General features: G+C 43.2%; 1 protein-coding gene across 2 annotated transcripts in view; it reads right to left on the bottom strand.

Moving 5' to 3' along the window:
* Positions 1-6383: 6383 nt before the first annotated feature.
* PRDM11 (PR/SET domain 11) overlaps positions 6384-15651 on the bottom strand; it is a 58940-nt gene continuing 49672 nt past the window's right edge. For both annotated transcript variants that reach the window (XM_054024967.1, XM_054024968.1), the window contains one exon: positions 6384-15611. In XM_054024967.1, coding sequence (XP_053880942.1) covers positions 13447-15611 — 2165 coding nt within the window. In that variant the 3' untranslated portion in view covers positions 6384-13446. The remainder of the gene's footprint in view (positions 15612-15651) is intronic.

Here is a 15651-nt window from a genome sequence, read left to right as displayed (position 1 = left end):
CATCCAGCCCAGTCACCGGTCTTCCAAAAGTGGCCAGTGCCAAATGCTTCAGAGAGCAGAACAGGGAATTATTGAGTGATCCATCCCATCATCCAGTACCAACTAGCAGTCAGTCTAGCAGTCAGTGGTTTAGGGATCCCTAAAAGATGGAGTTGCACCCTTGACCATCTTGGCTAATAACTATTGATGGACCTATCCTCCATGAACTTATCTAATTCTTTTTTGAACTCAGTTATACTTTTGGCCGTCAGAGCATCCCCTGGCAATGAGTTCCACTGGTTAACTGTGCATTTTGTGTGAAGAAGTACTGCCTTTTGTTTGTTTTAAACCTGCTGCCTTTTAGTTTCATTGAGTGACCCCTCATGTTTGTGTTATGCAAAAGGGGTAAACAAAACTTCCCTATTCACTTTCTCCACATGGTTCATGATTTTATAGACCTCTATCATATCCCCCATAGTCATCTTTTTTTTTTTTTTTTAAGTTGGACAGTCCTAGGCTTCTTAAACTCTCCTCATATAGCAACTGTTCCATTCCCTTCATCATTTTTGTTGCCCTTCTCAGTACCTTTTGCAGGTCTAATATATCTTTTTTGAGATTGGATGAACAGAACTGCATGCAGTATTCAAGCTATGGGTATATCTTGGATTTATATAATGGCATTATTATATTTTCTGTCTTACTGTATCTCTCTTTCCTAATGGTTCCCAACATAGTTAGATTTTTTGACTACTGCTGCACATTGAGTGGATGTTTTCAGAGAACTATCCACGATGACTGCAAGATGTCTTTCTTGAGTGGTAACAGATAATTTAGATCCCATCATTTTGTATGTATAGTTGGGATTATGTTTTCCAATGCATATTACTTCACACTTAAAGATGAGAAGGGATGAGCAGATAAGATTTGGAAATTAGGCTTCTTATGGTATTTGGAGATGACTCTGAATCAAAACTGTAAAGGTGAATTTGGATCTGAATTCCCATCTGAATACCCTAACTGGTGCATGGGATTAGGGGAGCTGCATTTCCAATGTAGTATCTTCTCCTTCCAGAACAGCCAACAGTGGTGTGGATTTGAAGTTCTGGTTTGGGCCTGTCCCCTTAATCCCTTCAGTGCTGACTTCCTCCCAAACATTAGCACTTCAGTGAAATACCAAGTCCATAAGAGCACAGGAGGTGTCTTTGTGTCTTAGGGGGTGAGAGCAAAAACAAGAGAGATGGGAGACAAAAGCATGAAGACTGAGACACAGGAGATTGAGTTCTGAGTCATCCATTTAGAACTGGTGTTCAAGGTTGTAACTAGCACGAGCTGTCACAGAGGGAGAAGAGCAAAAGAGCCAAGGAAATAGCTTTGGGAGAGAAGGTGGGGGAGGCTGTACAGCTCGATTAACAGCAGAGATATTCTGATTAAGATAATTTTAAAACATGGTGGGGAAACGGTATAGTATGTCTCACAGGGGTTCCCACACCCTGGTGCTGGTGTCACAAAGGAGATCAGCAAAATGTTCCCACCTGCAGAAGGCTCAGATGGTCAATCAGGCCAATTCTACTTAATCCCCCTTTTTTACATAAGAGGAAGAGGAGAAGTTCTGAGGATACCCTTACTTCCAAACAAGATTGATGCAATTTGCCATTGGGAATGCCTTCTCACCTATTTGCAGTGGTGTTTATTTTCAGATTAAATTTTTATATATATATATATATATATATATAAGGAAGCGTCCAGTAAATTTTAATTAAACTGTCATGGAATTCCCAGCCTGCTGCACCAGAGCCTAACAGAATCTAGGGCCCTTGCCATAGATATTGGGACCAACCTGACTCAGAGTACCGGGGGATTTGAAGACGACTCCTCCCTGCCCACCCAATCCCTAGGAAATTTTGCCCAGGTTACTTCACATTTTCTCATTTAAATCTTGGTGGTTGTGAAAACTGAAGACCGATAGCACTGCCCAGAGCCAGAGAGGGGCTGTGAAATGTCTCTCCAAAGCTCTTGAATCGATATAGGTCTGCTAGTACACCACAACCCAGACCTGCAGCCTACCTGATTCTCCAATCCTGGGCTTTCCAGCACAGCTCTACTGACTCACCTCAATCCGGTCTCTGCAGCAACCCCTGCTATTCCAGTCCTTCAGCATCTTCCACAGCTCTGTCAATGGCCCCCTGGCCAATGCAGGACCCAGTGCACCTCAATATTCACCTGCATCACACCATGCTATAGTATGTCTAATCCCTCATGCACACACCTCTGCTCCTGGCCTGCCCCTCAAACCTGATCTGCAACACTCCATGTGATTGCCAGTCCTGGATCACTTTGGTCCCAACCTGTAGCCCTTTCCCTCTCCTTTTTTGAAGGCCACTCTGCTGAGTGTCCCAATCCCTCAGAAATGTGAGGCAGCTGTAAGGAATAGGAGGTCAGCAAACTTATTTTTTAACTTGGACTAAAATGGGCTTCAGATCCAGGGCTTCAGAGTGATGAAAAGTCGAGTCACCACATTCTGTACAGCAGCCTTGTGCCTTTGATTTTCTGTCAGATAGATGCTATTTTTAGACACCCCCCACCCTTGTAAATGAATTGCAGCACAATTCATGTGGCAACTGTTCTGTCTGCAAAAACTGGCATCTGCTGCTCTCTCTCGCCCACAGCTCAGTATGTCCATAAGGAGACAGGCACGTGGCACAGCCCACGAAGGCTGCTCTTGCAATTTAACACCCTCGGTGAGGGATCTGTTTATTGAGCCCACTGGGGACAAGTCAGAGCATACAGCTGTGTGTTGGGCATGGTGTGCGCCTGCTGGCAAAACCTTCCTTTCAGCCACTGCTTGCCTGAGACATCTTAGGAGGGGGAGGGGAAGAAGGAGACTGATAGGAGAGCAAGGCATCTCCATAGAAACCAATCTGCTTCATTAATAGGAAAGTCACACCATGGTTCCTTGCCTCTCAGCCTCAGCTGCTAACTCATTGAATCAGACACATCATTGCAGACTCAGTCTCCTCATACAGAGCCTGTCCTGAGGTGCCCTGCTGAATTTAAGGAAACTTACAGCATTATAGTCATATCAAAAGGAAATTAACAAGTGAGCTGACTAGGGAAATCTAAGTTTATTAAAGGAAGGAAGAGCTGAGAGAAAAGTGTTAACCCATTAACTGCCTCTCTCCCACATAGGCACACACTGCTCCCTTCATTTCACCTACTATATTAAAAGAAACAGTTAACAATAGACCCGAAGAAGTGCTGACAGCCTCCCCTGCATGACTGGGTCAATTTAAAAGCAAGCTGACCCCTTTCCCTCAGTGTGGAATTACAACAGGCCTCATGGGCATATGTAATATTCCTCACCAGGAAGAAACTGCAGGTTTGTTTTTCTGATGCTAGATACCAGCATTTCAGAGCCTCTTGCCAGCAGCAGCCATCTTGATGGACAATGATAATGACACCAACAGAAATAGGAGAGAGTTTGCCAGTGGCTTCAATGCTAATGGAACTATCACAATTATTTCCTCTTTTCCCCCCTTTCGCTGTTTTCATGTACATTTGGTGTTTGTTAAAGACATTAAAATCAGCAGCCCTGGAGACTGAAGTTACCTTTAGTCACAAAGCAGGTAACCAGCAGTGCAAGCTTCCCTTCCACATACTATCTCATCCCCTGTACTCTGCTTCCATGGCCCATGTAGTCCTTGGCCTGAGCTCCCAAGATGGAATTCAATTACAGCTAATTGTGATGGTGATTTTGTGTGCCATGGACACCTGGCTGCCAGGAACTAAACTGAGACTCACCAGTTCAGTTCACATGCTGTACTTGTATTTCACAAATTGGTTTAATCAGCTTGGTTTGAAATGGGGCATTGCACTGGTTCTGCACCACTTCCACAGTATGAAAAGAACCCAGGAGATCAGGGTTCTATTACTGTCCCTTCCACTGACCACTCATGTGACCTTGGACAAGTCACTTAGGCTCTCCGTGTCTTTGTTTTTCCATTTGTAAAATGGAGATAAATATTTACCTACCTCGAAGAGGTGCTGGGTGGCTCATTAATGTTTAAAAAAATCCTTTGAGATGCCTAAGGTGAAAGTTTCCAAAGAAGGGCAAATTAATGTAAAACTTGGGTTGCTTGGTGGCCTTGAACAAGTCATTTATGCCAAAATATTCTAAAGTGGCCACTGATTTTGGATGTTTACGATTCTGGGTGCCAAGCTTGAGACACTGTTGGCCCTGATTTCCACAGGTGTTCAGCAGCTGCAACTCCCATTGACTTCAATTAGAAGTGTGGGAGGCCGATGACCTCTGAAAATCAGGCTCCAGAGTGTCTCATGTTGCATACCCCAAAACTGATGCACCCAAAATCAGCAGCCACTTTTGAAAATTTTGGCATTTATTTATTTATGTGGGTAGAGCTTTGCAAATACAAAGCACTAGATAAGTACAATGGGAAAACTACTGACCTGTCAGAATGCAATCACCAGGGAAACAGAATCACACGATTCTTGCTCCTTCATCTGAAATTGGTGGAATTTCCTCAAAGAATTTTGGCCTCCTGATGGCGGCAGTTGTGGGGCAGAGTGGGATCTAGGCCCACCCTGGGCATAAATGCTGCCCTTTGGACTTTCTAGTCAGTTCCTTCTGCTGTGCAGGACATGACGCTCCCAAGATGACAGGACAATTCAAAATGATTAACTAGGACTAAAACAAGAAACAAAAACCAACTCCCTCTCTCCCCAAAAAGCAAGATGCAAGCATTGATACACTTTCAAAGAAGATAATCCCCAAACTCTGAGGGGAGGTGGGTATCCACTTGGAACAGTATCTTTATTGAGGCAGCATTCCAGATAAGTAACTTTCCTTTCTCTAAAGACACCATCCACCAAGATGCTGATTCATAGGGAGTAAGAAATTAGTCTTCTTCTACACTTAAAAGTAAAGTCAACAAAACTATGTCACAGTCAGGGGTATGAAAAAACTACCCCCCGACTGACATAGCTATGCCGACCTCACCTCCAGTGTAGACGTAGCTATGTTGACAGAAGAATGTTTCCATCGATGTAGCGAACAGGGAGGTGGTGTTCCTACAAGGACGGAAAAACCCCTTGTTGGTGTAGGCTGCACCTATACTACAGGGCTATGTCAGCATAGTTACACCAACATAGCAATGCCGGGACAGTCTCTGTAGTGTACACACAGCCTAAGACAGATATTCAGAAAGAGAACAGGTCCAGACCAATCAGGGCAGCAGTCCATCTAATCTAGGATTTGGCAGTTGTGTAAGAAAGTGTCCCCTTTCAGTAGTTTTACATTTGCTGCTCCTTTGTCTCCATTTGAATGCCCCTTTTAGTCTTGTATTATAAGATGGGGTAAATACAAGTGCATGAATTACCTGCTCCATACAACTACTTTTTATATGATCTTTATTTGTTTACTCACTAAAATAAATAGTTCCAATCTCTCCTTGCAAAGAAGTCTGTGCAGACCACTGATATGGTCCATCTGTGGACTCTTTCAGATATATCCTGAGACAGGGTGACCAACACAGAATGTAGCATTGTGGGTGAGGTTGTATTATTGATTTAAATAATGGCATTATCATTTCTAAACTGTTCTTCGTACATCCTTTTTGTTGCCTTTTTTTTGTTAAACTCTTCACAATGATGCCCAGGTCTTTTTACTTGTCCCTAGTCTACCCTACAGAGTTAGTTTAAAAAGTGATTTAAGTTAAACCATTACAAAGCCATGTGAAAGCACCTATATTGATTTAAAAACTTGAGCAATTGTTTTAACTGATATGAATGTCCACACACAAAGTAGCTCTGGTTTAACTGAACTGGCTTAAAATCACAACTTTAGTTTACCCCGTGCTGCTGTGTGTGTAGATTTGGCCTTAATAAAAATTGCATGCAAAAAATACACCAACTTAAAAGAAGGAGCATCCCAAAATAAAACTTCTTTTGAAGGTGAGAGAGTCTGGTCTCCCCTACCTTGGAAGCATGGAGAGTCCAAAATGGGATTCTGTTCTGCAAGCCAAATCCAACCAATGTTTTGTGAATGTGTGGAGACAGCTGAGCTGGGTATGGTAACACACAGGAAAAGCACCAGTGTGACTGAAAAAAAGGTCTCACAATCTAGGCAACTGTAGCAGAAACATTGGAAGTCTGGGGCACTCCATATAAGGAATACAGGAAGACTGTGATAGCTGAAGTGATGCAGGGGCAGAAGGGAGCATCTTTGCTGACCATCCTCAAGAAGCAACAGACTGGATGCAAATTATTGGTGCCCTCCTAGCAAGTTGCCAAAATAGGCCCTTTTTTGGCAGTTTAGGTGTCCCTCCCTTTAGGAAATTAAGTTCTATTAGCCTTAAATAATAAAATAAAGAGAAACTAACCCAATCTGATAAATTTAAATGTTTTTATTAACAATCATCTTACATTACAAGGATAATATGACAAAAGGAAAGTTCTCGTGTACATACTATGATATATCAACATAGCTCTATTCGTATCCAGTGTCCTAGGTCCTTTCACACAGGTACTATAAAGCATAGTCTGCAAAGTAATAACATTTTAACGTTCTCCGAAAGTGTGATATTAACATATTAATACATATGTAATAATAGACTTCTAGATATTTTTTTCTCTCATTTTGTGTGTGTGTGTGTGTGTGTGTGTGTGTGGTTGGAACAAACAGTTCAGCAGGGCTGTGCTTTGGGTGGGCGGAAGGTAGAGACTTTGTTTTCTGTAGGAAGTTAAACAAAAATGTATTGTGTAAAATGGTTGATGAGTCTGAGGAAGCCTGAATGACAGGAACCCTAATAGCCCTCCAATAACATATGGGACGTGGCTCCCCCGCACAGCCCAGTGAGCATTCTGTACATGAGGTGCAGTGTATAAAGGATTCCAATGCCAGGCAGGAAATACTCTATTGGCAGCATGTGGACTGGGGGTTGGTTTGCTAACTGAGTTTAATGTCAGTGGCATTTTCAGGAGAAGGCGAGGGGTGGGGAAACCATCCATGAGGTTCATGAGGAACTGGTACTAGTTTCTCTCTGCTGTATGTGTTTAACTTGGTGCCATTCAGCACAATTGGCAGTCATAGTTCAGAGAGACTCAGGAAAGGCAGGTTTGTGACTGAGGCATATTAGCAGAGTTGTGTGAAGGGAGAGGCCCAGGATAGCAGGGGATTGAGGTTGCATGGGGGAAGTCTGCACAGCATCTGCTAATGCAATACCAGTGTAACTAGTCACTCAACAGTCAGAGCTAAAATGCACCGAACTCTCCCTCCTCCCAAAAGAAATGAAAAATGAAAGCAAACATAAGAAGTTAAGTGGTTGCTAGGCTGACTCTGGAGCTGGAAAGCCAAATCTCCATTCCCTTCCTTTGGCGTTACAACAGCTCTCTCTCAGGGAGGAGCAACAATGAATCCATTACCTTTGAAAGGAAAGCTACTCTAGTCATCCTGTCCTGCCTCACACATGAAAAGCGTCCCTATGGAGGCAGGCCAGTGTAATATGCACAGCTCTGTCCACAGCAGCAATTTCGTGTGGAGAGGGGAAGAAGGGAAAGAGGCGTAGACATTAGCACACACTCTGTAAATGTCAATCCATGGAAGCTGTGTCCTGGATCCACCAAGAAGGCCTCAAGTTGGAACTGCCAGTCATAGAAAAATATTTATCTTAGTTTTCTTTTCAAGGGAGGGGGTGAGGTGTTGAGCCCCCTGAATGGCTCAACTCAGCAATCTCAATGCACCTTGTCTATTAGCTTAAGTGTCCATCATGTGTCATTTACAGTGTCCTTCACTTAGCCAAATAATTCTCTTCTCCACCAAGAAAGCCATCTAGATTATCAGTTAACAACTGAGAAATAGCTGCCCTTGGTGAAACACGGCACTCACCGAGGAACATCAGTGCAATTGCACTCATTGGGTCCACTGTAAGGGAAGTGGCCTAACGGCTCAATTTGGTGGAACTGCAGGTATGATTCCCAGTTCAGTATGAACACACACATCTTTATCACTCCTAACTCACGGTCCATTTTCTTTTGTTCTACTCCCTCTCCATACATCATTCCTCCCATCTCTGATTGTACAAGAGCGACTGCACCAGCTCTGCATTTTCTCTCGCTCTTGTTTTATTCTAACCCCATCTCTAAAACATTGGCTGATGCTGTGTGTGAAATATACTACATATAAACAAATTCTATTATACTGCGCTGGACTAGTTACTGAAGAGTACTGGTTCCCGCTTACTGCATGTTGGTGGCCACCAAGGAATGCCAACCAGGTGAAGCAGAAAGCCACATCTTCACTGCATTCAGACCCCTGGTCATTGAACATCTCCATGAAGAGAGAGAAAAGTGCATAAAGGGGTGAGATATGTATCAGCCCAAGTGTGAGTACACAGGAGCTATGGTACGCTTATCCGAAAGAAGACAAGGGCGTTCATCTTTCTCCATCACCAAGACATAGTCCCAATACTACAGTTCCACAAGCCTTATTTAGCACCTTATTTAACATACAAGGAAAGAACCCCCTTGTCCTGACCACAGCAAAGTCCCTATACACACAAATGTAGACCCCCTCAGCATAAGCTTAAAGCTGTACTGAAGTCCTCAGTCTTCTGTATTACATACCTCTCACTAGAACACAGGGCCAGGGCCAGGTTTATACAAGGGCAATTGATTCTATATTATAGGTTTATATCTATTGAAAACATAGAAATATATAAATATATAGGATTTTATTTATAGATATATAGGCATGTGATTTTTATTTCTTACGCTGTGTGAAAATGTACTGGGATGTGCGTATATACAATATATAGACTGTATGCATAGGTACTGTATACATACACTAGCTTACATGCACACACGTTATACATGTCTCCAAGGGAGACAGGAATTTTGCATAGGCATTACTGGATTGACAGTACAATGGTTGGGGGATCAACGTACCATTTCTTTACTTTTACAACCTCTTTTTATGCGGTTGAGAGAGGAATCTGGCTAAAGCAGATGTTACTGAATGTTTGCCAAGGAAACTGTCCATTGGCCAAGCAAATAGCAATATTAACAAGTTAAGAAAGAAATGTAATTTCAAAGAGCCCCAGTGGCGAACTGGCTGAGTTTGCATTGTGGGATAGAAATGTATTTAGAACCTGAAAAGCATCTGAGAATCCATACCACCAAACATGCATACCACAGAGATCAATTCATGGTTTAATGCAAAGAACATTCCAGGACAATGCCTTCTTAGGGACACTCTTGCATATTTGGTACATGATTCTTGTAGCATGCATATGTAATCCTTACACTCTTGCTAGTACAGGAAGAGCTTTGGTTTCCTGGGCCATTAGGATTGTCCCTGTTGCGATTAGCCTAGTGGTCAGGAGGCCTAGACTTCATGCAGCTACTGGCAAGCTCTGTAGAAGAAAACATCCGTGTGCTTAGTGGATATCTGCCAACAAGCAGGATAAAGGAGTATAGGAGCCTGAAAGAGGGTAGGATTTCGGCAACCAAAAAACCCAAGGGCTACAAAACCAAGGGTCTGGAGAAGTGCATGTGATTCACGGTCAGCTGCCTTAAAGAAGACGGAAAAGAAAAAAGGCTAAGCTTATTCAAGGAATAACAAACCCATTATTTCTTTGCTCTTGAAGACGTTCAAGATACCATGAACAACACATTCAAAACAATCGCCTGTTGGTTAAAATGGAGCAGGAGGGGAATAATTTAAACCGGATCCCATTAATCTTCCCACCTCAGGAGGAATCTGTCCAAGATGTCTACATCTACCCCATCAGATTTCTGAACGGTAGTACATTATGTGATGCAGCTACAGCTACACTGGAACCCAACCAATGTTGTGAACTGGCACCCTCTGCTGTCCCTCAGTCATCACTACAACCCAGCACATTTCAGCCTCTTTTGCCTGTGAGAGAAACTGGCTAACTAACAGTTAAAAAGATGATAATGAAATAAATCTCCGTAAGTGTGGTTCAGCTAGTTATTGGACTGAACGCTTTTTGCTTTTAACAGCTAAATACTAGGCATCTCTTGCCTTTCCAGTTGACAGAAACAGTAGATCCAGCCACTAGGAGTCACTCATATCACTGACACACAAGTGGGGTATTTTTTGCAAGAGAAGCCCTCGCTGCTTTACAGACAGAATGGGTAGAAAGTAACCCTATACACATTTCATTCTACTGTTGAGAACTTGTTATGAGAGATGTCACCAATGATGAGTTGTGTTTGAGTCACTTTTGAGCCAGTCTCTGGTGGTACTCAATATCGAGGTTGTAAACAGGCTTGTTTGTGGCTTTAACACTGGTTTGAACCAGGACCTAGTGAGCTCTACTATTTAAAAACTATTTTGGGGCTGGACCTTTCCAGAAAGACGGCCACGGAGTTTGCAGCTCCAGTTTGAAAAAGGGCCATGTGCCAAATTACTTATTCTACTGCAAATGGAATATACAGATTTTTCATGACGAGGAGTGTGGAACACTCGGATCTTCCAAGTTCTTGTGCTGAGCACAAAAACGGGAGCACAGAAATACAAAAAGGGGAGAGGGGGAAGCTGTCTTTAAAGTCTCCCTCACACTCACAGCCGTCTATATCAAGCACTTTTTCTACTGTTACAATTCACTTTGCAGCAGATTTCCTAGATATTTGTCTGTCATAAGAAAGAGAAATTCCCTGCAGTATGCCCAGTATCCTCCCGCAGTAGCATTCCAGTTCACATTGTCTGGCTATAGCTCAGAGTTCAAGAGTGGTGCAGTGGTTCTTTTGCGGATTTCAATTTTTATCTTCTCACATTTTAATTTAAAAAGGTGGCAGAACAGCCCCCAAAAGGAAATTGATCTAATGGTATTGTGACAGTACAATGAGCAGTTTTTTACTTCCCAGGCCAGTAGGGGCTGTGAACACCTTGGGTCTCTAGAAAGAGCTTCCCCTCTTACAGCTAAGCAATGAGCTGTTTGAGTCTGCCCAATTCCACTGGGCCTCTGGTCTAGAGCTCTCCTCATTTGGGAGGATGGGTCATCCTGTTGCAAGGCTTTGTTGGGAGTGAAGGGGATTTCAGCAGTTTATTACCATTATTCACTTGCCAGGTATTACATTGCCTTCCCCTGTGCTGATATGGAACAGTGTCATGACCTGACTCACTTGTTGATTTCTAAGGGATTCCAGGGGGAAACATGCCAGTTCCTGATTCTTAATGGTGATTTTGATGTACACTAGACATTACCTATCAAGCTCACTCTGGCACGTCTGCACTAGCACACTCATTCCATATACTGTATGGGGAATGGCAGGGGCAGAAAGGAAGAAGTTAAGTGCTGCAAACTGTATTGCTTTCCTCCCACACTTCACTATTTGAATTCAGAGGCTCCTTGGTCTATTGTAACCCTTTCAAAAGTGACCAGCTAAACATCCTTGCTATATAGTATGTGTGGCAGGATTAGGGTAAGGAACACAGGAAGTCATCACAATTAATGCTTCAAACAGTATCCAACTCCACTCCTCAACACACCCCATAAGGGGTAATGTATGGATAGACAGGATGCACTTTCAAACCCATCAGACATACAAGTTCTGCCGTTTCCCTTGGGCTTAGGAGCTGAGCCGGAATGTGGTGGCTCAGCCACATGCCTCCACATGACCTGTGTGCTGCTGTTCAGCACAAATTAGTTTGGACGGTGCGGCGGGATCCAGGCAGTGGTGTGTGTTTTGTTGGGGAAGACAGTGAGCGAACCCTGGCAGTAGAAGTGACTCCAAGAGAGATAGATTTAAAACATGCTACATCACCATTAAAAACAAAAAAAGTTTAAAAATAAAATAATTATATATATATATATATATATATTTATATAAATGAAAAACTATCAACTAGCAGCAACGGTTCTAGAGATATCTTAGCACCAAGACCAAGGGCGGAGGGTAGCAGTAGAAAGGAAAGGTTCAGTGTTGCTGACATCACCATCATGTTTCCAAACAACACAGCTTGGCACAAGACGTTTCCCTCTGGGAATTGGGAACATGCCAGCCTGATTCTTCTGGACAACACGGTCTCAACTCCCGTGATGCTCTGGTCAGATTGGTGCTGCCCATACACATCAGAAAGGCAAGGCACTAGCATCTGGGGAGTTTTTGCACCTTTTTTTTCTTTTCTAACCTGAAGCGATAATTGTGTGAACGTGTGAGTCTGTTAAAAAAAAACACTCATTTGCGATTCAAGGTGAAAGTGCTACTTCCACATTTCTGCTGGACTTCGCGCCCTTTCAAGGAAGGACAAAATATTTCACAGGAAGTACAGCATTCTTCATCCTTTTGTTGCCATTCTGCCATGCTGTGAAACATATCACCTTGGTCACAAGAGAATACATGAACCTTTAAAAATACATCATCACACCATTATAACCCAAGATAGATCTTGCATTGATATTCCCTGCCACGGAATTAGAGCAGGTGTTTTTTCACTCATTCAAGAAAATAAAACCAAAACCACAACAATCTATGATTATAAAGACAGAGTATAAATAATGTAAATCAGAATATAATTTTTAAGCCCTGAAATCTCCACCCTCTGATGGGTCTTGACTCATTGGCTGTCTCACTTCCACAGCAGCCCTGGTTCTGAATGAACAGTTGTATAATTTTTTTAAATCTCCTACAATATAAAAATATAAATGCAAAAAACTCCCCATGCCTTCTCCATTATACTATCTTACAGTCTGCACATGACATTGTTATAATATGTCTGAACGGTAATGGGGTTATCACCAGGGGACCTGAAAGCTTTGCCTTACTCTACAGCCCACCAGTGGGGAGGACTGAGAAATGGGCATCACAGTTTAGCTGATATATTTGTTCTTAAAATAGGGAAAAAATATCCAACACCCTGCATAAGTGAATAAAGCTTCCACTTCTAAACAAGAAAACAAGGTGAAGTTGGGGAGCTGGGGAGGGATCCCAATACACATGCACAAGTCACTCTGTTGGAAATCAGACAGCCATCAGTGAATGGCTCAAATGGCTCATAACTAGACTAAACAATGAAAAGAAAGGCAGGGGGTACCCCTCGTCCCCACCGCCACCACACACGCACACAAACACACAAGGAAAACAACTGTGAGGAGGAGGCTGACAGAGACCCGTCATCTAGCTTATAGATTGATTGTTAGGTTTGAACATGTAGAGTATGGCCCCAGCACATGCTTCTGAGAAATGAAATGTTGCCACCTACGCTGCAGCTGCCATGTTTGGAGAAATCAGTAAATTTCAAATATTGTCTCTTTCTTAAAATTCCACTTAGCTTCTACCAGACGCACATCGCCTTAACTTTTTAATTTTCAGTGTGAGTTTTTTATATATATATATATAATATATATATTTTATATAATATATCAAAGTTTAGAGTATAGACTAAAAAAATTATTCAACAGCTTTCAGAATTTGAGGCATTCCTTCCTAAATATCGGGGTAAAATTCAGAGCCATGGTCCATGCTCTGCAACATCGGCTTCTGATCAAGGGAGGACATCCTGCTCAGCATTTCTGCTGACAGTGCATAACTATTGCCTGACTTCTCCTCAAACCAACTATCTAGTGCCCTCTTGGCATCAAAGTTGGCAATGGGTGGCCCATTAACGGCAATCGTCAAAAGATCACTGAGCTGTTCCAGAGTAAGCCGAGAGCGGTTGTTTTTGCGCACTCTCTGCAGGGCGTTGCGCCCCTTCTCGCAGCAGGCTGTTGAGGTGGGAAGGACTTTGAGGATCTGAACTATTTTATTTAAGAGTGGGAATCTCTGTTTGTATTTACAGATGTGACTGATTAAGTCTTTAAAACCATTTTTGGTATAATAATCCACCTTGAGTTCTCTCCATTCCATCAGCAAACTCCCTCTGGTGTCCATTCCCTCTCTGCAAACTTCTCTTGAAAATGATGGAACAGCTTCCAGGTGCTCAAATATTTGTACCATATCCTCCTTTCCATAGTTCATGAGCTCCTCTGTGTTTCTGGGCCAAGTTGCAAGATCAAACACCTGACACGCTTTCACAAATGTTCGGCTACGGGAATCGAACCTTTGGGCCAGGATTACCTGGGTCTTCTGGCAGATCTTTTCTCTGATTGACTGGAATTTGGCTTCAGCCACCCGCAGGTTTTTCACAGCAACTCCGTTAAAGCTTTCACGGAAGTTCTCTTCAAATTCCTGCAAGTACTCTCCAGGCGAGTCTGCCAGCCTACTGATCTCCTGGATAGCCTCCTCTATTTTGTCATCCACTTGTGACACAAGGAGGTATTCACCTTGGAAGATGTAAGCGAGGCGCGAAAGCACAGCAATCACATCCAGCAAGAAGTAGATCAGTTTAATTGACTGGTAGTCCATAAGGAACTGCAAGAGAGCCAAGGCAATAGCAGAAGCATCTGCCCGTTGTGTCTGACCACTGACATCTTTGAGATGGGCCACGACTTCAAGGTAATCCTTGATCAGCGCATTGAGGACATTCTGCTCCCCTATGATCCACTTCACTGCTCGGATATCTCCCAAGAACTCTGTCTCTTCACAAAGAGTGGCAGCAGTGACTCTCAGCTCACACATCAGCCTGGGAGAGTAACGATAAAAGCTAAGCAATTGCTTCAAATTGTTTTCTAGCTCCTCCAGACATGGAAGCTCTTTCCCACTGATGGCATCCAAAATTTCCAAGTGGGGCCTGTGTACCATAAAGGGTAAGCAAAGCAACCAAGGCAGAGTCTTTCTGATTGTCATGAACAAGTTGGCTCTCAGGCTGGCAGTAATGTTAGCACCATCTACTCCCAAGCCGATAGTTGGTTTCTCATCCTGCAATCTTATTCCCAAACTGGAAAAAGCCCTGTCTAATGCTTGGAGGTAACTATCTGTTGTACAAAAGCCCAGCTCTTGAAGAGACAGGAATTCAGTTGCTGGAGGTCCATCGCTGCTCGTGTACTGAACGTAAACCGCTACTGTGTCGGCAAGCAAGTCGTCACTCTGCCCATCCAGAATGATGCTGAGAAAGGGAGACTGCCTGATACGTTCTACCAGATCCTCTCGCAGAGCCCGGGCGATATGATGGATTAAGATTTGGCAGTCTCCCTCGTTCATGTACTGATCCACCACTTTGAGTTCACACTTTCTCAGTAGTTCTGCAAGAGGCCTAAAGTCAAAGTAGGGCCTGCCTTCCAGAGCTAAGTGATAGGCTGTGTTGAAGAGCAGGGTCATATTTCGGCACATCTCTTCTGTCTTCTCTGGATGCATCCTGAGCTTGTAGAGCTGCAGGCACTTCTTGTGGAGGTTGCTCTGGCTGTGAAGCTTTATAGTGTGTATCTTAAACTGCTTAGAGCCAATGATGAAGGCTGAAGTCCGAGAGGATTGCACCGTGTACTGCCTGCAGACATGGCACCACATTTCATTCAACGTAGGGGAGTACCGAAGAAACCAAAACTTTTTAAGCCACTCTTGCTTGAAGCGTCGAATCCTCCTGCCAGTTGCAGAAGACATCTTTGAAGGCTCATCTGTCGCAGCTATCATGTCATTGGAAACCGATTCATCAGCAGAGTCCACCTCCTGGTCATCATCCTCCATGATTGTGGGAACAGAGATGATGCTTTCAGAAGCTTAAAAGAAAAAGAAAAGATATTTACAAAGTTCAGAGAT

This window comes from Malaclemys terrapin, chromosome 4 (assembly GCF_027887155.1).
Source record: "Malaclemys terrapin pileata isolate rMalTer1 chromosome 4, rMalTer1.hap1, whole genome shotgun sequence".
NCBI lineage: Eukaryota > Metazoa > Chordata > Testudines > Emydidae > Malaclemys > Malaclemys terrapin.
This window is presented reverse-complemented; position numbering and strand designations above follow the sequence as displayed.